This window comes from Rhinichthys klamathensis, unplaced genomic scaffold (genome assembly GCF_029890125.1).
Source record: "Rhinichthys klamathensis goyatoka isolate OS25496 unplaced genomic scaffold, OSU_Roscu_1.1 h1tg000150l_1, whole genome shotgun sequence".
Lineage (NCBI taxonomy): Eukaryota > Metazoa > Chordata > Actinopteri > Cypriniformes > Leuciscidae > Rhinichthys > Rhinichthys klamathensis.
The window spans coordinates 2407198-2434254 of record NW_026606685.1 but is presented as its reverse complement, the minus strand read 5'-3'; the positions used below and the strand labels follow the sequence as shown (position 1 = coordinate 2434254).

Below are 27057 nucleotides of genomic sequence, written 5' to 3'. Positions count from 1 at the left end.
CCTTACATAGGGCAAACCATAGTAATACTGTGATTTTGGGGCACGACTGTTGTACTGCATACAAATGCACATGGCACATCTGTTGTACCGCTGGAAATGCAATTTCAAGACCGTCCTGTCTCTGGCCTCTCCCTCTAATTTCCTGTCTAGCTGTATCTTCCCTGCATCTGCATGTTATGTTTTTTTAAATGTATATATGTAGCTGTGTGTGTGTGTATACAATATATATAATACAATATATATTAGGCAATATACATACCATTCAAAAGTTTGGGTTCAGAAATTAATACTTTTATTTAGAAAGGACACATTGATGAAAAGTAAAAGTAAAGACATTTACAATTTCCATTTAAAAAAAATTCTCCTCTTTGACATTTCTATTTATCAAAGAATCCTGAAAACTTTTTATTACAATTTCCACAAAAATATTAAGTTTCTCGACTATATTCAACTTTGATAATAATAAGAAATGTTTCTTTAGCCGCAATTCAGTATATTATAATTTCTGAAGGATCATGTGATGCTGAAAATCCAGCTTTGGCATCACAGGAATAAATTACATTACAAAATAAGTTCAAATCTAAAACTGTTATTTTAAATTGTAATAATATTTTACAATGTACCGTTTTTCTATTTATATATATATATATATATATACAGTTAGAATAATGTCAAATAAAATGTAATAATAATCATTGAAATTAAAAAAGTTTATATAGATACATATAAACATATATATTTAAATAAATACACTATTATTACATTTTATTTTATATTACATGATTTTAACTGTGCTTCCTGTCTAGTAAAATGACACTCAAAACAAGCAACATACTCTAGCTTAATTAGCTTAATTAAGAATAATTATTTGCATACAACATTAAGTGATTGAAGTGTGTGTGTTTATGTAAGTGTGTGTACTTGCACTTATCCAATTATTTAGTTGTTTTCAATTCTTTCTCTCTTCTGCTGATTGCTCAGCCAAATCTCAGTGCTTTTTGTAACTTCAGCCCTGAGGAATAAATTTGATGTTTCAAAGTATCACAGTGATCAACTTGTTGAGGTTGAACTTTGCTCGATATGTGCACCAGATGGCGCTCTTCCACCATAAATGTAGGCTGAGTTTTGCTCTGTTTGGCATTTGTAATCAAAATGGCATCCTGTCTGAACAAACAAAACAAAAATGCCTTTTGTTTTACCAGTAGGTGGGTATTTGAGGGTGCGCAGTGGCTAAGTAACTACGCTGTGTGTTCCTCTTACATAAGCACTGGCACCAATTCTGCACCAAGTCCGAGCTTCCGTTTAAATAGGGCTCATGACTCACCCAGTTGTTTTCCGTTCTCTGTCTTTGCTTTCTGCTGTGCATTAATTCATTTTCTCTCTTTCTCTCTATCTTCCATGTTCTGGGTGTGGCGGGTTGACGTCCATGTGATGCTTTTCTCTCTTTCTCTGGGCTGATGGTAGGTTGTGCTGTTGAGATTCCTGAGCAATGAGTGTACTGGACAGACACACCCTGCCTGACAGGCATGGACTGGGAGGTTTGTGCCTGCAGCCCTGCACTGTGTCTTTTTCTTCACCGGCCTCTACAGAAAACTGCTTATCAGTCCAAACTGACCCAGCAGTCGGCCTATCTTTGAAACCCATAACCACCACTACCACCCCCTACTCCAACTTCCTTAGTTGCATGGAAACAGTTTTGTGTTTATTTTTCCTGGCTTGCTGTGCAGATAGGCGGAACTCTTCCTCTCTCGACCAATCAGAGCGCGTCTACAACGCATCATGAGTTAGAGGGAGTGGCTTCAGCTGTTGAAATGTTGGAGTAGGAGGAGTTTGAGTTTTCTGGATTCACTGCTGGGCGTGCTTCTGTTAGTATATGCGTGTATGTATGCATGAGGGAATATATTTGGTATATATATATAGATATCAGACTGAGTGAATTTGAAGTAACTCTCTTTTAGACTGGATTACAGACGAAAGTGAAACAGGACACCCTCTTGGTTTTGTTACAGATGGTACGTATCTACAGCTCTTGCATTTCTGTCAGTGGTTTCCTGCCACTGTACCTGCCTATAGCTGAAGATTGTGCCAACTGCGCTGCAGTTCTTGGAAACTATTACCATTCTTTTGGCACGAAAGTGACTGCGCTTGTTTCATTGTCGTCTGGTAGATTTAAAAGGCCTTAGTTTATTTCTTACTATATATCTGAACAGATTTGACTTTATCCAAACTAGAAGGAAATTGTATAAAAAGCTGGTTTGTTTATTAAGTTGGTTACTTTGGTTTAGTTTACTGCGTTGGTTTACAGTTTAGATTGTTTTAAGTTTGTGATAAGCAAACTGGACACGTCAGAATGACAATGCTCACATTTTTTAGATGTTTATGACATCAATATGCTATTTTCATATTTTGTAACCTTCCATTTTGACTAGTGCTCATGGCAAGAAGTAATATTTCATGTCTGGAAGCATTGCTGGATAATTAATGAATTTCATAATAGGCCTACAACAAGCGTGCTACACCCTGTCTGATTGGTTACAGATTCTGGTTGAAGCTGACAGCCAGATCAAATCTAGCATAGACTTACTAAGTTTACTCTGGTCAGGGTTGCCAGGTCATCCCAAAAAAAGTAGCCCAATGGCCAGGCGCACAAGAACACAGTTACGCCATCCACAAAACAGGTTAAACAAACCATTTGCGTTGAATTTTTCTTCAGTTTTGCTATAGTATACCATTCATGAATATGTATAGCCTATACCTTGCTACTGGCCATTTAGTACATACTTGACTGCTTACAAGTAGCAACTTGTAGCCAGATTTACTAACAGCTTGCGTCAGCGCAAACCATCTTAACTTTGCCGTTAAAGCTACTGTCTGCTAAATTTACTGAAGACATGCAGTGAAAAATTAGCGCTGAAAAGGCATGGACAGGGTTAGTTTTGCAGCTGACCTTATTTCATATGCATTTGCTGGAGTTTCCCTTTCAGACACAAAATTTATGTGGAGAGTATTTAAATGAATAATGCGAGTTGATTTACTAAGGTTTGCACTAGTCATTTACAGGTATTTGCGCCATTATTTAACGCCCAAAAAAAGCATGTCTTAAACCAGACGCTAATTCGCGCTGCTCTTGGTAGATTACGTTGGTCATTATGGAAATGATCCGGCTGCGTCTGCATTCTTTAATTTGCATGTCGTCAGTAGATCAAGCTCAGAACTTTCCACTCCCATTTCCGTCTTTTTGGAATTACATTCTCACGCTAATTTGCCCTGTTTAGTAAATCTGGCCCTTGAAGACATTTTCCAAAATTAGGATGTCACCTCATAATAATGTTATGCCATTTCTAACATTTCAAAAAGCTAATATTTCAGTCATTTAGCAGTCAGAAGTCTTGCATAATTCATCATATTTATCACTTCTTTAGTTCCAGAATTGACTGCAGTCACTTTACTAGTTAGTCTTGAAATACAATCTGCCCCGTGCGCTAGCACCACTACTGAACCTCTCATTATACCAGTAAAACCTGGCCATTCTTAAAAAATCAATGCTAACATATCGTCATTACTGATTTGTTGTCAAAATACAGAAATGTTGTCATCATAGCAGTGATTACCTAATAGCAGGTCATTTTGACTGAGAAACATAGCAGATATGTCATACAATGGATTAACTTCCTGAAATCACAGAGGGTATACAACTGTATTGTGGTAAAATGGGTGGAGACATGCATTAATCATGAGTTTTGTTAAAGGATACAATCATTCCATGGGGAAACCTAAAAACTGAAGGTTTTTCCTGTTCAATAGTCCAGTTGAGGGAGTTATTGGGATGTAAGAAATATCAATGCTAACGTAGCTTACTTGTATTTACAAATCAACAATTGTTAGGCTCTAAGGGTGTGTCTACAGATTCAATGTGCGACTCCACCAAATATGCTTCTTCAAAAGGATTGTATTAGAAGAGGGCAGTGGCTCGGAGGATAAAACAGGTTGGAGAGGACCAACCGTTGCGTAGTTTGTACCTAACCCGTGTTGCTTTCTTTGCCACATTCTCTAACGCCTGCTAACGTGCTGTGGTTTCTGGGAGGAGTTGTCAGACTTGGAGTGTGCTTCTGGATGCGCACAGACATTGTTGTGTGAAGGATCCATGTGTGAAAGTTAGATTGTCCATCAGGAATTTTGACCATCATGATATTGAGATGACAATGTGAGCTCATCATTTGACTGGACTGGACTCATGAGTCATGTGTGCTTTTTTGGGGGTGTTGGCATTGTCTATGACAATGACATCATCAGCCAAACCTACCCTAGACAATTTGAATCGTCATAGCATTTAAAAGACAAATTATTTTGCATCGCTGATGTCATTATCATCTGTTGTGGTTACATTAAGATCTGTTCTATGTTTAGTTCTGTTTTTAAGTGCAGTGAGTCAGCATCGAATTCATTTTGGTTCTTCTGCACACACACAGTGTCCTATTAAATAGTGCCTTCCCTTTGTTTACCCATATGTTTACCCATAATGCTCTTTATTGCTGAGCAAGCGTAGTGTTTACCTGACTGAAAGCCACGTATCTAGGTGGTTTCTTGCACGCAACGTTTAGCTCTACACCCATGCTCATTCAAAACTGTACTCACACAATAGTTCTCTTATGGGTTTCCACCTTTTTTTTGTTGTATTGTTGTTAAATGGGTTGGGTTATTAGGTTATCAGCCCAGTTTTTCCAAATGTGCTCTGCTATGCTTTGACGAGTTTTGTCCATCTGATAAGAATAAGTGTTTTTTTGTGTTGTTGCTCATTTATCTTTATTTAGTGGCACAGGGAAAGAACACTGAGGCTGCATTTACACTGCAGGTCTTGATGCCCAATTCTGATTTGTTGCTTACATTTCATTTTAAAAGTGACTCTTATCCGATATATGCATTTGAACTATACAGTACACTTGGCGAAACGACTAAAGGTAGACGTGGAGACCCGGAAAAGCTTAAAAGCAAAAAACGGCACGATTTGCAATGGACGCAGATGAAATGATTAAAAAAGTTTTTGCTTTGCACACCATCTTTAAAGGTCAGTAAAACACGGGGTTGAGCCTTCGTCCTCCATTCTGCCATTGAAAAAAGAGTCATGTGATCTTGGTTGGTGTCCACCTGAGTTGATGTCATTCGCCACGGTCGGTTTTTTATTATTTTTTATTACGCACAACTCGCATTGTCTGGGGAATATCCGATCTGTACGTTTACATGGCAGATGCACACATCCGATTCATATCAGGTTTATTTCCACATATGAGTGAGGCCTGTGCATGTGCTTTTTTCCTCCTTACACATTCATATCCGATCTGTGCCACATGGGAGGACAAAATTGGAATTGGGTGACACTTGAACCATATAAATGTAGCCTGAGTGGTGATGTACACTAAAGACATTATTTGTGAGCAAATTTTTGACAGCACAATGGCTCTAACTTTTGCTTCAAAACTCCCTGACAGTCCAGTGAGCCCTTTTTTCATATACGATGTGGTAGAAGTGGCAGCCTAGTGGTTAGCGCATATGCTCTGATATGTGCTGCTGTTCTGGTTGAGAGTTTGTGTCCGGCTCGTTTCATTTTCTTATTCATTTCTCGTTTGCCATCATTTTCTGTCCTCCTTCTTGCCTATCAGGGTCAAATAAAAACATACTTACAACAACATAATTTATTATAATAATTAATATAATAATAATAATTATGAAAATAGTATTGTTGTTATTATAATTATATAACGATAATAATATTTTGCATTGTAATTATAATAAGTATAATTATATATTTTGATTTATTGTTTGATGATTACATCCAATAAATTGAACTTTATAAAGACTGCGTAATATTATTTAAAATGATTTTATTAATATTAATAATGATATTTAAATGATAGAACAATTTATTGGATTTAATTAAGCATTAGCAACATGAATAATTATTATTATTATTATTTTATATTATTATTATTATTTATTCCTTAACAAATATATCCAATACATTAAAGAACTTTAAAAAATAAGAAATAAGTGATCTTTGAAAATCTTTTTAAAAGGTTCCTCTGACCTGCCATGACAACCATGGAGCATGTTTTCTGTGAGTCAAGTAGGTCAAGTAGGACAATGTGACAATCATAAGATATGTTTAATGTAGAGTTATGTGGAATTGGATTTTGGACCAATGAGATTTCACAGTGGGTAGGGTTATTTGGTGCAACATTCTATAAAAAGAAATTTAGTGACGAAATGTCACTGTCACTAATCACTTGCCGAGGTCACTGAGGAACGAAAAACTTACATGGAAGAGCTTGAATCACATGAATAACGCTAATGTTTGACTGTATCATCTCTGGTTCTTTGTATTTCATCATCAACAATCCACCCTTTTTCAGTACATAACCTTAAACCTGCTGAGCTTGTTAGAAGACTTTAAGAAACATCGAAGCAGTAAATCTACATGCTGGGTGCTCTTTTTATTTCTCTTCCACCTAGAAGGTTTGTGGACATAGAAAATGTACAGGCCAAAAGAAAAGCAATCCATGAGCTGTCACCATTTTACCCTTGAACAACTGTCACTGTAATAAATAAATGGCACATCTGTGTTTAAAGGTTAATTTAAAGGTTCAGAGGACCACATACAATAAATGGCTAGAAGTGGTTGCTGTGGGTGGTGGTTTGGTGGTTAATACTTAATAGTCTTATCTGGTATAAAAAAGCCCTTGTTCAAGATGCAATCTGTGAACCGGTAGAGTTACTGAACTACTTAGTCCTTAGATCAGTTAGGATTGTTATTGCTTCAGAGTTTCTCGTATTGCATCTGATTAGAAATGCACCTTGCAGTTTGCATTTGGTACTTTTTTTGCTCGCATTTGAAATAATGCACACATATTTAAGTGTGTTTGCCAATGTGTTCACTGGCTTTCTCTTCTATCTGATTCAGCATGACCTTATGCTTTGCACTAGACTCATGATTTGCATGTGATTCTGGCTGTTTTTAATATAGCGAGGTCAGGGCAAGTAATGAGATCAATAGTGCAGTGCACTCATGCATGCAGCAATAATGCTTTTTGTAATAGTGTAAATGCATTTCCTTTTCTCAGACACTCAACCGTCCTCTTTCTGTCTCTCTTCTCGTTGCAGTCTCAGCACGTCACACCCACCTCCACATCTCAGGTCTCCTCAGCGAAACCTGCACAATATGAGGTAAAAACCTTCATCCTTTTCAGTCATTTACTCCATTTATTCACATGAGCTCATTCGTTTGTCTGATTGAAAGACTACATTCCACTCTTCAACTTTATCGACCCCATGGCATCTACACTAGATGTTGGTAGTCGTCTGCTTTTTACTAGGGACGCTACTGTGTTTTTAAGAGGTGTGGTGTCATTGCTGAATAGAGAGTTGGGAAAAGTCTTCCACCTATTCAGATAAACTTTATTGCTATTCCTTTCAGTAGAGATGTAGACACTATGTGTAACAAGGTTTTTTCTGATGATCAAATGAAGGCTACTTGCCAGTACAAAAGTCGCCACCACAATATTAGGGTGTTGTGGGTGGCTGTTGCTAGGTTGCTATGTGCTTGATTTAACAAGCACCAACATTAAAAGCTACAAGAGGGCCTAAAATAATCACTGCATAGAGATACAAATATAAAGAAGTCTTTATACACTCCTTTGTTTGTATGGACTCTTAGAGAACTTTGTTGGTTGATTTTGAGACTTTTTGGTTGTTTTAAATGTTTTAATTTTTCTCGTGGTTATTTGTTGCCTTTGGACAGAGCATGTTTCTGCTTGAGATATTTGGTTGTGGCAGGACATGGTGTCTCCCATGAGAGGCGTCTGCCCTATGACTCACTTTCCTGAATCTAGTTACAGCTGGAGTTTGCTTTTGATTTACTTGGAGCTGCTGTTTGTGTGATTGTTATAGGTATCACTCATTCCCAAAATCCCCTGGTTAAAGCAGCACTAAGTAGGAATTCCGTTTTTGTCAAACAGCGACCCCTAGAGTCGCTGTGGAGTACTTGTACTGTCGTGAATAGCACTCGCGCAGAGATGGCTCGCACTCACGGCCGGATCCCCTCCCCCTGTACACCGGTACCTGTTCAGTAGGATGGACACTGTAACGAGTGGAAATAAGGTATGGCCCCTTTAAGAGCTGCGCGCGCCCTACCACATGTATACGGCGCCGGGTTATTTCTGTTTGATGCTCATTTTATCAGAATTTTATCAGATCTGTTTTTTGCCGTAAAGCAATTCGTTACCTTGCAAGACCTGATATCACACGATACTTCCTAACACTGGTTTTGCGGCTCACAGGCACCAGGGGGGTGCGAGACGACCACCATTCAACACGAAATCAGTAATATAAACATTACAATGACTCCAAAGCTGTTCGGTTAAGGTAAAAAAGTGACTTAGTTCACCTTTAACAAGTAACTCCTTAGACTGAAAACAAAGATTACTAGCAAGACTAGTTGATACCTAGTGCACACTATCCTGGCACAATTGAGCTGTGGTGCTCATGCAGGAGGCATAGGTTTGAATCTGTCCTGATCCGATTGCCTCTCTCCCGAATAGTTTCCATCAATAAAACGTGGAATAACCCAAAAGTAATGTGTGTGTGACACCCTAAACATGATATATAATTGACATTCTCACATCTGCATTGTAGAAAGGACCTATGCAATCCTCTACTGCATCTGCAGCTGTTAAACCCGGCACCAGCCCTGCAACCCCAGCAGCTTCTTCAGTAGCTCCATCTACTGTGGGAGCTGCAGGCGTTGGAGGCTCTACCACCACTCAGAAAGCACCTTCTCAAGTCACGCCACAGGTAGACACCATCCGTCTACTGGATTTATCGGACTTTGGGCTTGTTCACACCTTCCTCACGCTGGTTTTCATCAGGGTCATACTGCTTAAACTGTCTTTTTCTTAAACACCTAATCCTTTCTATCCTAATCAATCTTACTTTCATTCTTGGTGAATATTTTTGGTGAATACTAACACACTTTTGGGTTGTTTCTGGAAAACATCTTCATTATCTTAATCTGGAAAACATCTGTAGGACCATTTGTTGCACAAACGTCTCTGTCTTATGGAGATGGCGCTTTTTGTCTGTTCTTTGGGTCTCAACCCTGACCACATTCATGACTTTCTGGGTGCCGCCTCGAGAAACATCATCTCATCTTCATATGATATATAATGAGTATCTCACTCCGGCATGCTGATTGCAGGCCACAGTCTCTAAACCCACACCTGCGTCTTCTGCTAAAGTCCCAACTGCGAGCTCCGCTACTGTACCTGCTGGAACGACAGGTGGAACAGGAGTGAAGCCCACAGACCCTGTGAAAGACAAGGCCCAGGTACACCAATGCACATCATTCATTGGAGTCTCCTTATTCTTCTGCAAACATGACTTCATCAACATGCCGCTTATGATGTCCTCTTCTGCACACCATTTATTGCTGCTTTTACTTCAAGAATTCTCTTGGATGGAGAGTCCCACCTTAGCAATGTCTCATTTTCCTATCACCATGGTGTTCATCTTTCACACAAATGTATAAGGAGCTGCATTATTGCACTCCTGAAAAGATATGACAAGAGGTCTTATCTTTCTGTTCTTTCCCTCTCTGGATTTGCTTTGGCTGCACTTTATTTCATTTATTATCATCATGTGAAAGTTGGTATTAATACTCGAATATGTGGCGCGTATTCTTCTGATAGAGTACAACCGTTCCTTCATCCAAACCGGGACCTGCTAAAGTGGATCCGGCTGTTGGGAAGCCCTCAGCCACTGCTGGTGCCCAAAAGCAAACAAGCGCCCAAAAGGTACTTATGGAATGACAGAGGATCATCGGGAGTGCATCAAAATTACGTCAACCTTCTTATTTTAACCTCCAATTATCAATGTTAAAAGTGCAATTTGTGCTGTCCAATTCACAGTGCAATTTGTGCTTGAAAAGAAGCAACCAGCATTTCTTAATGGAATTTAAAAGGGCTATTAGGGGAATACTTTTTTTTTTCTTCAAATGATTAACGACTACCACCTAAGTTCAGGCGTAAACTCATGTTAATGCATTTCAAAGCATCACAGAACATAACTTCGGGATGTAAAGCCACTCAGGCTGGTCGAAATAGAACACGTGTACACTACCATTTAAAAGTTTGAGGTCAGTAAGATATTTTAATTGTTTTTGAAAGAAGTCTCTTATGCTCACCGACGCTGCTTTTATTTGATCAAAAATCTCGTAAAATCATTAATATTGTGGAATATTATTCAAATTTTAAATGAGTCCTTTAAGAAAAATTAGAAATCATATTAGATATCATTCGAATATGCTGATTTTCTGCTCAAGAAACATTTATTTTCATCAATGGTGAAAGTTGTGCTGCTTAATATTTTAGTGAAAACTATGACGTTTTTCGGGATTCTTTAGTGAATAGAACGTTTATTTATTTGAAATAGAAATCTGTCTTTACTGTCACTTTAAACTTCAAGTTAATGTGACCTTGCTAAAAAACAAATATTTCTTATTTAAAAAAATCTTACTGACCCCAAATCTTTTAACAGTAACTATATAATGGTAAGACATCTATGAAAATGATTCACAGTGTTTCTATTTTAAGCAAAAAAAAAATTTCACGATTTTTGCCTAAAATTGGTATGAGTAGAGAAAGTGTATATTTTAGCTTCTGTGACTGGTCACCATTTCTTTTACTGTAGGTTTTGTAAAAATTGTAATAACTACTTTTTTCCTCATTTTAAATGATCATATATATATATATATATACCATGATGGAATATACCAAATCACTCCACAGCATGTCAATTTAATACAACAGTTTGGTGAGAAGCATATGGTCATCTTACATGGATGTCTTGGCAATTTATTGAATAATACCTTGAATGTTTCAGTACTGTAGCCAGTCCCGGTACGTCAGTATGAAGAATAATAGAGTAATTTTGCTTTGTGCTGCAGGTGCAAGTGGAAGTGGGTCCTCCAGGAACTAAAGTCAGTACGGAGGTTAGTATACATGCTAAGTTTATCTTTGTGGCTTTTTGTTGTGTGGTCATCAGAGATTCTGTGTCTTAAAAAACATTCTAATGTGTTTATTTTTTATGTGTGTGTAGGATGTAGATCCGTTTGAGGCCCTGTCTGGCACTTTACCATCATCAAAACCTCTTGCTCCTAAAGTCCCAACATACACTGGACCAGAGGTCAAAGAGGTAATGCATGGGTGTAGATATTTGACTGATGTCTATTTAAAACTTAAAGGGAAAGTTCACCCAAAAATGATATTCTGTCATCAGTTACTCACTCTCATGTCGTTCCAAACCCATAAGACCTTTGTTCATCTTCGGAACACAAATGAAAATATTTAATATTTCCTGGCCCTCCAGTGAAAGTCTATTCACCCAAAATTCTTACTCTAGAAATCGTTCATAAAGAGAATGTGAAAGAAATGCATATAAACCAAGCTTCTGAAAGGACACGATCACTTTATATGATGAACAGATTTAATTTAGGCTTTAATTTCAGCGAACATAAACTGAAGTTTAACCAAATTTGAAGAAGGAACCTCATTGGTTCTCGCACGTCAAGCAAGCATGTTTGAGCTTCTGTTTACCAAATTTGAATGTTGTATGTATGTACATTCGCTGATCAATGTTTATATGTAAATAAAAGCCTACATTAAATCTGTTCATCATATAAAGCGATCATGTCTCTTCAGAAGACTTGGATTAAACCGCTTGATTCATATGGATTTCTTTCACAATCTCTTTATGAATGTTTTCAAGCGTCAGAGTTTTGGGTGAATAGACATAATAATAATAATTCATTACATTTATATAGCGCTTTTCTAGGCACTCAAAGCGCTTCACATGGAAGGGGGAATCTCCTCAACCACCACCAATGTGAAGCATCCACTTGGGTGATGCGACGGCAGCCATAGTGCGCCAGAACGCCCACCACACACCAGCTTACTGGTGGAGAGGAGACAGAGTGATGAAGCCAATCAGTGTATATATATATCAATCAGTGTATACACATGTACTGGAGGGCCAGAAATCACTAAGATTTAATTTAAAATACTTTAATTTGTGTTCCGAAGATTAAAACGAAAGTCTTATGGGTTTTGAAAGACATTAGGGTGAGTAGTTGATGACAGAATTTTCATTTTGGCGGGAATTAACCCTTTAAGCAATTATCTTGGCATGTGTTTGTGAATGCTGATTGTTTAACAACCTGTATTTTGCTATATTTGTGTTCTCTAATGGATTGTGTTGAATGTCTCAGCTAAATGTAAAACCAGAGACTGGTGTTTTGTGTGGTGTGAGAGATGACACACTTCCGCCCGGATACAGAAAGGAAGACATGGTCAGTTGGCGATCATGAAATATTCTTAACCTCTTTCTTTTTCTATTTCTTTCATCTTAATCCTGGAACACACCAAGCCGACGGTCGGTCGTCGGGCAGTTTTTGTGCGTCGGCCGAGTGTGTTCCGCACCGTCCGCTGAAATTGGTCCGCGGTCCGCCTTTTTTTCAGCCGATTCGACATGTTGAATCAGCGTCAGGTAGTCGGTGAAAGAGGGAACTCTGATTGGCTGTTCAGCTTAGTGAACGAGTCAGTGCACGAGAATAATAGCAGAACAGAGAGCAAAGAAGTCAAAACGGTACAGATAGAAGGCTGTTCTAATGTTACGTCATCTTACCTGAGTGTTCCTTGGCGAATATTTCAATATTAAAATGAGCGGAGTGGTATAAAAAAAAGTGTTTAGCAGGATTGATATTCAAAACGGTAAGCACGCACTGCTTTGTTTATGGTATGTGTATCTGCAGCCGGCAGCGTCGGTTTCCCTTTTTGAATGACGGATATAGATGAATATATCTGCAGAAATAGACAGTTGCCTTATTTACACGCAGGCGCAGAACGCGCATTCTAGCTAACAGTCGGCCGTAGTTCTCTCGGTGTGCAGCTTTTTACCCCGACGTGAGGCGACAACACAGTCGGCTTTCATCAGCGCTAGTTCGTCGGCGTCGGCTTGGTGTGTTCCAGGCTTTATCCGTAGTTAAAGGAATAGTTCAACCAAAAATTAAATGTTATTTCAAACCTGGATTATTTTCTTTCTTCCATTGAACACAAAATGAGGATTTGAAAAAAAAAGAAAAAAAGGTTGGGCATTCTTTTTCATACACTTATAATTAATGGGGACTGAGGCTTTCAAGCTTCAAAATGGACAGAAAGGCACCAAAAAGAATAATAAAAGAAGCCTAAAGAAGGACTTGTGTGCTATATTCCACGTCTTCTTAAAGGGGTAGTTCACTCAATTACTCATTCTCATGTTGTTCCAAACCCATATGACTTTTGTTCATCTTTGGAAGAGATTTCTGTCCCTCCATTGAAAGTCTATTCACCTGAAACTCTGTCAGTACAAAACATTTATAAAGAGATTGTTAAATAAATCCATATGAATCGGGCAATTTAATCCAAGTCTTCTGAATAGACTTGATCGCTTTATCTGATGAACAGATTTAATTTAGGCTTTTATTCCCAAAAACATTGATCAAATAAACATTGACACGAATTGACACGATCTCATTGGTTCTTGCGGATGCTCGATTGTTTACCGAAGATGAACGAAAGTCTTATGGATTTGGAACATGAGGGTGAGTGAATGATGACAGAATTTTCCCCTTTGGGTGAACTATCTTTTTAAGCCATTCGATTAGTTTTTTGTTTTTTTAGTGAACTGTTCCTTTAAACAACAGTTCCTTCCTTCTCTCTCCACATTCCTGATTTGTTTCCCTTTTTATTATGCCTCCATCAGTCTTGCTTTTTTATTATATCTCACTGATGTTTAGAGTATGTTTCTGACTGTTTCCAAAGCATTTGTTTTTAGAGGAGCATGTTTTTCAATCTTTTTTCAGTGGGTTTTGAGTCTAACCGGTGTTAATTTATATATTCAGGAAAAGAAAAAACCTACTGGAGTTCCTGAGAAGCCTAAAGATGTTCCCAAGGTAGGAGAGTTGCGGAGGCCTTTTACTGTCAGTGTGTTGTTTTTAGCTCTTTTCTTATCCTGTGACTTCCATTCTTCTAGTTCACACAAGTTTGAAGTCTCCAGTGTTTACTTGCCTACTTCCCAGCACAACATTATTGCTATTGCTGTCACACTGCTATTGTCCTATTCTTTCTGTCTTTGGGCCTAATGCACAAAAAATGCGCAAGTTGGCTTTTATTGAGAAAATTAGCGTAAACATGTTTTGTGTTCTTACCCTCAATATAATGCTGATTAATTTGGAAAATTAAAAATGACAGTAAGTAATTGGCATAATACACACCCAAACCATGTCCATATAGGGGCTTATACATGTGTATGTATGTTTTTTTTTTTAAATAAGTTTTTTTATTTTTTTTATTTTATTAATCCTTTTATTCAGCAGGAAAAGAATGCATGAAATCAATCAAAAGTGACAGTAAAAACATTTACATTTGAACAAAAACGTTCTATTTCAAATAAATGTTATTTTAAAATTTCTATTATCAAAGAATCGTTATATATATATATATACACATTTTGAATAATTTTAAAGAACTTATTCAACTTATTTAATAATCATGATTTCTGCATGAAAACATATGCACGCAATATGCACGATTACTGAATGAGGCCCATGTTACACCCAGTCATATTGTCTTTGACATGTCTCACTGTTATTGTCCCTGTCCCACTGATATTCACCTATGTCTTACCATTATTCTTCCTTTCTCACTGACAAACTCTCTGTCTCTTTCTCTGTCTGTTTTTTAGTGCCAAATATTTAGCTTGATCTAAGGGTGTTGGCTAGCAAACAGAACCAAGCACAAATTCATCACTCACTCACTTTAAGCACATTGTTGCTCAATCAGCTATAACACACACACACACAACCTGTGCTGCATGCATTTCACTTATTATACCATATGACGGAATGATAATGATATATGCCATTATTATGCCAAGTTGTTTTGTTAATGACCATCTCCCACCCTTCAGTTCTCCGAGTATTATTATCACGTCTCACCGTTTTGTACAGCTTTTCCCTCAGATTATTCAGCTGCTGGTTGTTTTATAAGTTAGTGTGTGAAAGCACGCAGTGTGTTGTTAATGTCGAGCTCTTGGTATGCAGAGGGTGTGCCTGTACTTTTCCTGCCACGACACATGCTGTTTGTTATTCCCCCGAAATTTTGCTTGGGGCTCCCTCTAATGGTCTTTTCTAGAATTACATTATTTAAAAAAATTTTTTTGACATTTTGTGTACAATCCTGTTTTTTATTTTTTTATTTACTTGTGCTTGTTTGATGTTTTCTGAAAGCCTATGAGCACAGACGATGCGCTGGAGTCCCTCTCGGTTGGGTTTGTGTCTTCAGCTCCAACTATTCCTAAGAAGACAGATGTGGTGAGTAACCTATTATTTTGACAACAGTTTGTTGTCTTTTTCCTTAAGTCAGGGGTTTTCAAAGTTTTTCATGCCATATATAGACCCTCAGTTACGATAATCCCCTTGTGAGGGAATTTTATTTCAATTAAAATATAAAGCCAGTTTTATTTTTATGGTCATAAAAATGAAAAAATGAAGAAAAAAAATATTATATGGAAAATATTAGCAATTTTTTATTTGTAACTTATTATTAACTATAATATTTTTTTAATAGCTTAATATGTTGAATAATAATATTTTTTATTATTATTGTTAGTATTTAGTTATTATTAAAACAATTGTTAAAATAAATATTAAGTTAAAATATATCTTCCGCTATTATATTTTATTTGATAATTTTCTGTGTACCCTAGCATCATTTTGAATATAGTTGCGTATGGAAAATATTTGCTATTTTTTTATTTTTAACATAGTATTAATTTTAATTATTTTCATAACTAAAAAAAAAACATAATAATAATGATTATTTAGAATATTAGCCTATTATATTATTAAATCATATTATTAAATCCCTGGCTTAAGTCATATCAGATCATTCGGTTGTACATGCATAGTATTGACTCAATGCAAATGTTTTAATATTTGTTTGATATTTACTGGCTGTTTTTCAGAAAACTGAAACAATAGGAGCAGTCGATGTGCGTTCGGCTGGCATCTCCAACTTTGCTCCCCCTCCACCCTATCAGCCGGTAACAACATTTAAAACACTACGACAATAACATTAGCATGTCTAAAAGCTAAGCATGTCTCTGTCTCCTTGAGCAGAAACAACAGGCGACGTCTCAACCTGCTACTGTAACCAAGTCCCCTGCTCCACCGGCTGACAAGAAAGCCAAACTAGATATCCACACACAACCCACTAAACCAAAGACAGATGAGGTAAAGTCAAGTTCAACCCAATACTTTAATGAAACAATGGTCATTACATATTTTAAGAATTCAATATTTCAGATAAGTCAATGTATTTTTATTCAAAATAAATTGAAATTGTGTCCATTTTCTATTCTAGTCAGACGGCTCCATGTCGCTGGACGCTCTCAGCGCTTTGGGCGACACACTGGGCGCTCCAGAACCACCCAAAAAATTGCCTGAACTCAAACCTGGGCAGATAGTTGATGTAACATTTCAAAATTCTTATTAGATTATTTAATTTTTTTTTAATCAAAACATTAGTATAGAGTATTTTTGTTTTGTTATTATTTTATTAATATTTTGTATTAGCTTTTATTATATTAATAGTTTTTGTTTTCCCTCTTAATTTTAGATACATTTTTAGTAATTTCATTGTGCTTTTGTCATTTTATTAGTTTTTGTTTTATTTTTTAAATTCGTTATTTATTTCCAGTTAATTTTTTTTTTTCAACTTACATTTATTTTAGTTTATTTTAAAAAAGTAGATTATTTTACTTTATCAAGGCACCATTTAGTTTAAGTTCTTCAACTAATATCTATATTTTTTCAATGAACAGAAATGTTTTTAATAGTTTTAGTAAATGATAGTAACCCTGTATAGAAGTACTCGTTTTCTATATGTTTTTAATCATCTGCATATTTTTGAGCAGGAGAAGAAACTGACATCCGAGAAGGGTGTTCGTGTCGGGGAGAGAGACGACACACTCCCACCAGATTACAGATTCTCAGAGGAAGATCTCAAGAAATATCCCCTTCCTAAAAAAGAGGTCAGACATTGAATACAATCTACAAAAGATTTCGAATCTGTGTCTTCTCTTATTCTTATTTAATACGTTACATTATTGAGAATGTTTACTTATATGAGGAGAAATGGGTTGTATTAATGGTGTGTGTTGTGATTGGCTATTGTCACTGGATGCTGTGTTCTGATTGGTGGATCTCTCTCTTAGCCCTCACTGAACACAGATGACGCACTGGACATGCTTTCTGAAGGTTTCACAGCCCCTGCGGCAGCACCTGTTGTTAAGGCCTCTGTTCCTCCTGCACAGGTAATCATTTATAATCATTTAAGTACAATATTACATTATGTAATGCTTATAATGTACATTTGAGTAGTTAAACATTATTAATTTGTTTAATCAGGAAAAGAAGAAACCTGATGCGGTTTCTGAGAAGACTAAAGATGTTCCTAAGGTAGGAAGGCTGTTTCTGTGCTGTGTTGTTTTAAGCCATTTGTAGTCACATGCAGTGTTGGGGTAATGCATTACAAGTAACGCAAGTTACATAATCAGATTACCTTTTTTCAAGTAATTAGTAAAGTAATTACGCAAAGTAACGCAAGTCAGAATGGCAGCCCAGCTGAAAGGTTTGAGCTGCGCTCTCTACTGTACAGGAGTGAATTTGCATTTCCTTCAGCCCGAGGCTTATTCGTTTCACTTTTGGTGTGAAAGGGGCTTTACATTTGCCAAAAATAGAAATTTTTGTTATTAAAAAACAATAATGAGTAACGCAATATCCCCAACACTGCTCACATGTTGTTGAAGCCTCCATTCCACATTTTGTTGCTCCTCAAAAAAAGCTGATATTTTATAAAAACCATAACATTAGTTAATATTCAGTTGTTTAACCACTGGTCATTTTTCGAATCAGGAAACAAAGAAGCCTGCTCCGGTTCCTGAGAAGACTAAAGACGTTCCCAAGGTAGGAAAGCTTTCTGTGCTGTTGCTTTTAGCCTTTTGTTCTTCCTTGTGTGTGATTATTTTTTGTTAACATAACAGTAACAAATATTATTGCATTATATAGGTTTAAGCATTCAAATAGTTCTTTAACCACTGGTATTTTTCGAATCAGGAAACAAAGAAGCCTGCTGGGGTTCCCGAGAAGACTAAAGACATTCCCAAGGTAGGCCTTTTACTGTCAGTGTTTATTTTGATATGATGATGGCTGACGGTACATTATACCACTTTTTACACTGCTACTTGCCCAAAAAATTGACATGATATATTGATTTGATTTAAAATTGCTTTATTATTGGATAAGGAAGTGACCGAGGATTGAGACGAAAGACATGAAACTAGCACAGCTATGTATGAAATTGGCAGAATTGAGAAAATGGTCAATAGTACAGGACAGCGTACATAATAGAAATACATTTGACGACAGGATGCTGCGATTAAGCAGGTTTTCCAGAAACTTGCTTAGTAATGATGCAAATAAGTTAGTGTTAGTGTTTGTCTTGCACATATTAACCTGCTTGCCTTCTGTGACTCTTTCTAATCTTCTTTTAGCATAAAGTGGATGAATTATCAGCACTGGATGCTCTGGCTGGTGACTTCGTGGCTCCTCCAAAGTCTGCTTCTAAGGTACCATCAAATGCCTATAGCTTTGTTTCTACCCAAAGTTGTGAATTTAACTTTAAACATTTAAAACATTTGCGAGTAAAGCAGCGTTTCCATCCCATGTGTTCAAGAGAACAAAATCGTCACTTCCTGGGAAGTTGCCTCAAAATATCTGTTATAAAAATGAAAGTCGCTGCAATCGGGTAACGCAATCGTGTAAGTTCTGGGTGGTCGTTGTACCCAACCTTTTTAATGACAAAAAGGCTCAGTGACCAAACCAACATTTGAGATGCTGTGCAATGAAACTGGTCCACTGGTTAGTCCAGTTATCCAATCACATCCTTTTTATGAAGGATAGTCACTTGAGCCTTCAGTTGCGCATCGAGGGATTTATTCGGTAAATGTCGTCTTTAATATTGGATAAAAGAAATGATTCGCCTCAATTGAGCACATACGTTTATTTTATGCATATTTCTTGAATTTATCCACATCTTGGCATTTCCATCCAGATTTTTTTAGCATAAAAATAGGTGGATGGAAACGTGCTCGATTCAAATCTCAACTATTATTGCACTCTGTCCAGTATTTTCACTATTTGTTTTCACTCAAAAGATAATAAATATTTTTTTGTTCCCTATTCTATTCTATTCTATTCTATTCTTCTATTCTTGTATGCCATAGGTTTCTTCGGCTGCTCCTATCCCTCCAGGCCCTCCGCAAAGACCACAGATAGACGAGGTATTGCAAATCCTGAAAAAAAAAAAAAAAAAAAGATGTATTCACATAAGTCACGGAAATATATGAAATTGGTCATATCAGTAGTATATATTGTTTTAATATTAGAACTGATATTCAGCTTTCTGGACCCTGTAGATTTTTATATGGCTCTCTCTATTTCTCTCCTGCTCTCTCATATGCGTAGGACCCTTTCAGTGCTCTGGGTGACACACTGGGTGCACCAGAACCACCAAAAAAACTACCTGAACTCAAACCTGGGGACATTGTTCATGTAAGAGTAATGACTCTTCTTTGATTTTTACTTGTCTTTTACAAATTTAGATATGGCATAGATATCATTGCAACATTTCTTGTTACTTTTTTAAAATAATTGAATGTTTTTTGAGCAGGAGAAGAAACTGACATCCGAGAAGGGTGTTCGTGTCGGGGAGAGAGACGACACACTCCCACCAGATTACAGATTCTCCGAGGAAGAGCTCAAGAAATATCCTGCTCCTGCGAAAGAGGTAATATGCTGTCACAGTTATTAGCATTAAGTGACATTGATCTTATTGTTGTTATATGTGTTTTGTCTCATGGATGTGTGATGATTGGTCACCGTTCTTGTGATTTGATTGGTGGATGCTTTCTTCTGTCCCAGCCTTCTCTAGACACTACTGATGCTCTGGATATTCTGTCTGGTGATTTTACCACTCCCACTGTCCCATCTGCTGCCAAGACCCCTGTTTGTTCTTCCTCTAAGACTCCTGTTAAGGTGAGACTCGTGAACATCCACATACAGTAGGAAACAAACAACTGTGATGTATTTGATGTCTTAATTGTTTCTCCTACGTATTAATGATGTCTGGGGTTGGTAAGATTTTTAAAATCTTTTTGAAAGAAGTGCCTTGTGCTCACCAAGGCTGCATTTATTTGATCAAAAATACAGTAAAAGTAATATTGTGAAGTATTATTACAATTTAAAATAACTGTTTTATTCCTGTGTTGGCAAAGCTGAATTTTCAGCATCATTACTCCAGTCTTCAGTGTCACATGATCCTTCATAAATCATTCTAATATGGTGATTTACTGCTCAAAAAAACATTTTTATTATTATTATTAATGTTAAAAGCAGTTGTGCTGCTTAATATTTTTGTGGAAACCATAATACAACCGTGAATAGAACAGCATTTATTTGAAATGGTAAACTTTTGTAACCTTATAAATGTCTTTACTGTCACTTTTGATCAATTAAATGCATTCTTGCAGAATTAAAGTATCAATTTAAAAAAAGAAATCTAACTGACCCCAAACTTTTGAATGGTAGTGTACTGTATGTTTAATCTCAATAGCATCTCAATGTTGATTTAAACCTCTCTCATCTCTCTTCTCATTCTGTTCTTTAGCCTTCAGGTTCAGATTCAGATTTTGCTTTAGATGCTCTTGCTGGTGATTTTGTCGCTCCTTCTTCTGCATCTAAAGTTCAGTCTGCTGTCTCTGGCCCTCCACAAGCTGGCAGACAGGTACATTTCTAGTTTATCCATATTTTCACATATTATACATGTTCATACTTTCCTTTTATACTGATTTTCTCTTCTACTTTTTTGGTGCAGTTATCAGAAAGTACCTCATCAGCTTTGGATGCCCTCTCAGACACTCTGGGAGACATAAAAGCAGCCCCTGAGCCTGCCCCCGTCCCGCCTAAAGCCATCGTTAAGGTAACACACCTTTTAATAACTGTGTCTTTACAATTTCCATACACACAACTGTGCACCAAGCAGAATCAAGGCCGACTCACACCAAATCAGATGCGATTACATGACCAGCACTACTTATTTTTGTAATTGAAAAATGGCATCACCATAAAACTACAACAACCAATTGTGGGACATTTTGAATTTGGTATAGACATCATTTGGCTTTTTAAATGGGTCATATAATAAAAAAAAACCCTTACTTTTACTTGATTTTTTGAGAATAAGAGTTTGCTGCATTATGAAAACAAACCATAACAGCACCCCAACTTCCTCTTCAGTTCCAAGAAAAACATGTTTATTTGTTAAAGAGATCAATGCGAGATGATACACCAAACTTTGTGTTTCCTGGTATTGTGTTGTGCCTGCCGCTCTGCATATTCTTCCGTAGTATCCCAGTGTTCGGAAAAACTTGGCTGAAGATTATCTTACTGACCCCAGACTTTTGAACAATAGTGTATCTTTTCACAGGCTTCTTAAAGGCAAAATATGGTCATGTAAACTATATTATGACAGTACTGCTTTTTCTCTTCCCACCACAGGAAAAGGATATAAAGGAGGAGAAAGTGAGTAAACCAGGTGAGAGAGACGACACCCTTCCACCAGATCATAGGTTCAGAGAGGAAGGCCGCAAGGTGACTTTTGCTTCTCCATTATGTATCAAACTACAATACTTATGTATTAAAACTAAAGATGTGACAAATTTTCCACTTGTTCTTCAGTCTTCTCCACAGGCATTTACAGCAGCAAAGCCGAAAGACGTCAAACCAAAGCAGGTACTTTATGAATCACTGAGTGTATAGGATATATATATATATATATATATATACAGTTGTGGTCAGAATTAATGGCACCTCTGGTAAATATGATAAAAAATGGCTGTAAAAAATAAATCTGCATGGTTTATCCTTTTGATCTTACATTAAAAAAATTCGCAAAAATCTAACTTTTCATTGAAGTAAAAGAATTGAAAGTGGGGGGTAAATCACATTATGAAATAAATGTTTTTCTCCAAAACACGTTGGCCACAATTATTGGCACCCCTAGAATTTTTTTACGAGTAAAATATAGTATAAGTATATTCCCATAAATATTTTTTTAGCAAACCAGGGTGACTAGGAACATGAAATTGTCTAGCTATGACTGTGTGTGTGTGTGTGTGTGTGTGTGTGTGTGTGTGTGTGTGTGTGTGTGTGTATATATTATATATATATATATATATATATATATATAAAATTGAGAATCACTTTTCTTTTTTTTCTTTTTTAAGAGAGATCATGATTTTGCCACAATTCTGAATAAACAACTAAATACAATGTGTAATTTACTAGAGGTTGACAAAATGTTAATTTCTGCAGTCCATTTAAAAATATTTAATTAATTTAAATGAATTGTTTTTTTTAAAGGCTTCCAAGAATGATTTAATGACTCGCTCATAAAGACTTCATATAAAATAAATAAATTGTTTAAGTCACTTGTTGCCATCTACTGGCGTAACGATGTAATTGATACAATATTTTTTGAAGAGTTATGTTCCTTTCAAAAGGTGATTTGCTCTATTTTGATCCGAAATTTAAACTTATGTGATCATTTGAACTATTGCAAGACAGAAATAATGATACTGTGTGGTTGAAAAGACTTTTTTTGTTTGTGAAGCTGTTTCATGAGCTGCTTTCTCTGGCTCAGTGGCAGCGCCAATGCAGATTTGAATGTTCCACTGTGATCGTACTTTCCAAAGGTTTAATAGATGTAGCCGAATCGTTGTCATTTAGGAATAAGATCACATGGGTGTTTAATTTGAGATTGCGATCTTTTAACGATTAACCATGCAGCTCTAATACTGTGTACAACTTCAATAAACAATAACTCAAATTCTACAAAATATTTCTGTTTCATTTGACTGTTTGTCTGTCCATCTCTCAGACATTAATCGATGACACAACGGCCCTTGACATGCTGTCTAGTGATTTTTCTGCAGTACCGACCATTAAGCCCTCTGCACCTGATGCCCGACACTTCACCCCTGAACCAACACCGCCAACCCATAAGGTACCACAAACAAACCTGCATAAATAACTAAATTATCCCTCTAAATTCTTTACACAAGTACTTTGTTTGATTATTTCTATTGTCTTTGTTTACAGGCATCAGGTCCAGTTTTGGATCAGATGGCAGGCAAATTGATTCCCAACCTGACCGACCCCAAAGCCAAAGACAGCAAACCAAAGGTAAGAATCAGGCCACAGGTCAATTGTCATTACGGACACCTTTTACAGACTGTGATGATGCATTTCCACATTTTTTTTTGGTCACATTTTCATTTTTCATGAATATACATTATATGAATATACATACAGTGCTATACATTGTGTCACATTATCTTGGCAGTAAATTACAAAATCCAAATGAACGCAACTGCGAGGGTGTTTCTGAGGCAGTGATGGCAAATTTGACATCTTCCTCTTTTCTGACTTCTGTAATCAGTCTCTTTATTTTTCCCTCTTTTTGGAAAAGTCATGGATATTTTATTTTGCTATTGAAGCACATGGGAATTCAAATATTATAGTTGCTGTCATCTCTTATTCACCACTATAGAAGTTTATCTAACTATGACGACTTCCGCTTCTGACAACCCCAGAAATGTGAAAAGGGTCCTTTATCCGGATGCTGATCATCACTTTTTTTCACATATTCTGGACATTCTGTTCTTTCAGAAAAATAATGTTTTATTTTTTCCCCCAATCTACCTCTGTAAAAAATATGTACCGGGAGAAAGTTAAAAGTAGGAAAAATCTGTGCATGCTATTACTGTATGAGCACCTGGCTTCCCCCCAGACCCTTTATACTGGTTCAAGCCAGTTTATATCAGGGGTCTCTATCTGATTACAGGCAAAGGGGGTCAAACCAAAGTCTAAGCCAAAGGTAGGTTCTATATGAATTGAAATGCATGAATTTAGTTCTTATACAGTAGCTTTGGCTCATGAACGGCAGCATGGAGAAACACAAACTAAAAATCCCATTCGGTCACCATTCCATCAGCTGAAACGCAATCACATGGCTGTATATTTGCATATTCATCCAAAAATCTGGCAGGATTGCATTGTTTGAACACTGTGGCTGGTCTGATACTCAAAGGCTTTGCGTTCACAAACTGCTGAGGATCACCTGATTCTTTCATTTACGCACATGTAGTGCTGTTATGCCACAAAGCAACCTTCAATTTCGCCAACCATATGCTTGAAATGTTTGCATGCTTGGTTTGCATACTTAAAATTCTGATTTTGTGTCCCAGAAACAGTCAGTAGAAGATTCTTCAGCCATGAATCAGCTGCCCGGTAAAGTGAGCTCAGATGTGGTGCCTTCATCTTCCACGAAGGGCGGAAACAGATAGATTGCAGGTCAGTGTCTTTACAAACCTCTTTGATTTTAATTTAGGTTTTTATATTATATTTACACTACTGTTCAAAGGGTACTTATTGAAGCTTGTTTCCGCCACAGAATGAAAAATAAAAAAGGTAATTGCGACTTTTCATCTCACAATTCGGACTTTTTTTCTCAGAATTGCGTGATATAAAATCGCAATTGCGTTTTATAAGGTCAGAATTGCGAGATATAAAGTCAGAATTGCGAGATATACAGTCAGAATTTATTGATATAAAGTCGCAATTGCAGGTTATAAAGTCAGAATTGCGTGAAATAAAGTCGCAATTGCGTGTTATAAAGTCAGAATTGCGAGATATAAAGTCAGAATTGATTGATATAAAGTCAGAATTGATTGATATAAAGACGCAATTGCGTGTTATAAATTCAGAATTGCGTGATATAAAGTCAAAATTGCGTGTTATAAAGTCAGAATTGCGTGATATAAAGTCGAAATTGCGAGATATAAAGTCAGAATTGATTGATATAAAGTCAGAATTGCGTGATATAAAGTCAGAATTGCGTGTTATAAATTCAGAATTGCGTGATATAAAGTCAAAATTGCGTGTTATAAAGTCAGAATTGCGTGATATAAAGTCGAAATTGCGGGTTGTAAAGTCAGAATTGTGAGATATAAACTCGCAATTGCGAGTTATCAGGCCAATTCTAAGGGGGAAAAAAGACTAACTTTTTCCCCCTTAGAATTGGCCTGATAACTCGCAATTGCAAGTTTATATCTCACAATTCTGAGAAAAGATGTCAGAATTTCGAGATATAAACTCGCAATTATGTTTTATAAAGTCAGAATTGCGAGATGTAAACTGGCAATTGTGAGAAAAAAAGTCAGAATTGTGAGATAAAAAGTGGCAATTCTGTCTTTTTTTCTCGCAATTGCGACTTTATTTCTCATAATTGCGACTTTATATCTCGCAATTGCGGCTTTATTTCTCAGAATTGCGACTTTATATCTCATAATTGCGACTTTATATCTCGCAATTGCGGCTTTATTTCTCAGAATTGCGACTCTATATCTCAGAATTGCGACTTTATATCTCAGAATTGTGACTTTATATCTCGCAATTGTGACTTTATTTCTCACAATTCTGGCTTCATATCTCATAATTGCGACTTTATATCTCGCAATTGCGACTTTATTTCTCAGAATTGCGACTTTATATCTCAGAATTGCGACTTTATATCTCGCAATTGCGACTTTATTTCTCACAATTCTGACTTCATATCTCGCAATTGTGAGGTAATTTTTTTTATTCAGTGGCGGAAACAAGCTTCCATAGGTACTACTGTATGGGGTCAGTAAGATTTTTTTTTTTTTAAATAAATTTATATTTTTATTCAGCAAGGATGCATTAAAGTCACTGTAAATTCATTTATAATGTCAGAAAACATTCCATTTCAAATAAAGGCTGTTCTTTTAAAAGTTCAAATCATCAGATAATCCTGAAAAAAAATATTGCGGTTTGGTTTCCACAAATAATATTACGCATATAACTGTTTTCAACACTGATATTTCACAATATTACGGTTTTTACTCTACAAATAAATGCAGACTTGGTTGACATCTTACCAACCCCAAACTTTTGAATTATATTATATAATTATTTGTGACTGTTTTTAACGGTTTTTACTTTATTCATGTGATTTATTTCTCAGATTTATGGTGCGTCTCCTCATCCCTAACACAAGAAACCATTAAAGGGAGCTGCTCGGACAAGCAATATATTTTATGGTGGACACGGAATAAAATGAAAAAAAATATATAACTGCACAGAGACACTTAAACATGTATTTTTTAGAGCCTCTCTCCTCTGTTCTCCTAAAGCAAAGCGAAAATAAATCGAATGATCTTTTGTCTCCTTGTGACTGATAGAACATGTATGTACGGAAAGCGCATGTATTGTTCTATTTTCCGTCAGCTATTTTTGGTGTGGTGTTGTGATATAATTTTTCCCACAGTAAAAATATCATACCATGTGTTATTTTTTATTTTATTTTTTCCATCTTTAACTGGGGGTCTCTACAGTCTTCCAGTTCACAGACATGACGGTCTATTGCTGTTTGAGGATCTATTGAGACGCTAGCAGGTCATGAATTCATCGTTTACAGTACAGGGATTCCTGTAAGGAATTGCAGATTACGATTATGATGCCTTTTTGAATGCAGTTGTATGTTTGAATGGTTTATGTGGGAGGTGTTTTTTCTTTGTAGTTTGTTTCCTCAAGTGCATTTACAAGGATCCTCTTGAAAATAACTGTACAATTATTTTGCAAACACTAAATGATCCATTGGCCCGTTTAGCTTAAAACTAAGGTTTTAAATGTATTTTTTAGAGCCACTAATAAATTCACAGGTGTTGCATTAGATTTGGTGGAAAAACTTTCTCTCAACACAGTTGTGTTGG

General features: G+C 36.5%; 1 protein-coding gene across 22 annotated transcripts in view; it reads left to right on the top strand.

Annotated features, from left to right (window-relative positions):
• The window catches only part of cast (calpastatin), a 40397-nt gene extending 13952 nt beyond the window's left edge, over positions 1-26445 (top strand). For 4 of the 22 annotated variants that reach the window (XM_056258358.1, XM_056258359.1, XM_056258375.1 and 1 more), the window contains 30 exons: positions 7156-7218; positions 8686-8844; positions 9248-9376; positions 9738-9842; positions 10994-11038; positions 11146-11241; positions 12314-12394; positions 13985-14035; positions 15371-15454; positions 16108-16185; positions 16262-16375; positions 16506-16613; positions 17059-17175; positions 17359-17457; positions 17552-17602; positions 18059-18109; positions 18697-18771; positions 19429-19485; positions 19670-19756; positions 19875-19991; positions 20126-20239; positions 20871-20987; positions 21078-21182; positions 21761-21853; positions 21941-21994; positions 23142-23267; positions 23363-23446; positions 24108-24140; positions 24511-24616; positions 26310-26445. In XM_056258358.1, the coding sequence (XP_056114333.1) occupies positions 7156-7218; positions 8686-8844; positions 9248-9376; positions 9738-9842; positions 10994-11038; positions 11146-11241; positions 12314-12394; positions 13985-14035; positions 15371-15454; positions 16108-16185; positions 16262-16375; positions 16506-16613; positions 17059-17175; positions 17359-17457; positions 17552-17602; positions 18059-18109; positions 18697-18771; positions 19429-19485; positions 19670-19756; positions 19875-19991; positions 20126-20239; positions 20871-20987; positions 21078-21182; positions 21761-21853; positions 21941-21994; positions 23142-23267; positions 23363-23446; positions 24108-24140; positions 24511-24609 (2592 nt within the window). In that variant the 3' untranslated portion in view covers positions 24610-24616; positions 26310-26445. Of the gene's footprint in view, positions 1-1853; positions 2013-7155; positions 7219-8685; positions 8845-9247; positions 9377-9737; positions 9843-10993; positions 11039-11145; positions 11242-12313; positions 12395-13984; positions 14036-15370; positions 15455-16107; positions 16186-16261; positions 16376-16505; positions 16614-17058; positions 17176-17358; positions 17458-17551; positions 17603-18058; positions 18110-18696; positions 18772-19428; positions 19486-19669; positions 19757-19874; positions 19992-20125; positions 20240-20870; positions 20988-21077; positions 21183-21760; positions 21854-21940; positions 21995-23141; positions 23268-23362; positions 23447-24107; positions 24141-24510; positions 24617-26309 lie in introns of those variants that run through there. The other 18 variants (XM_056258367.1, XM_056258368.1, XM_056258369.1 and 15 more) reach the window with 10 other exon arrangements.
• Positions 26446-27057: the final 612 nt, after the last annotated feature.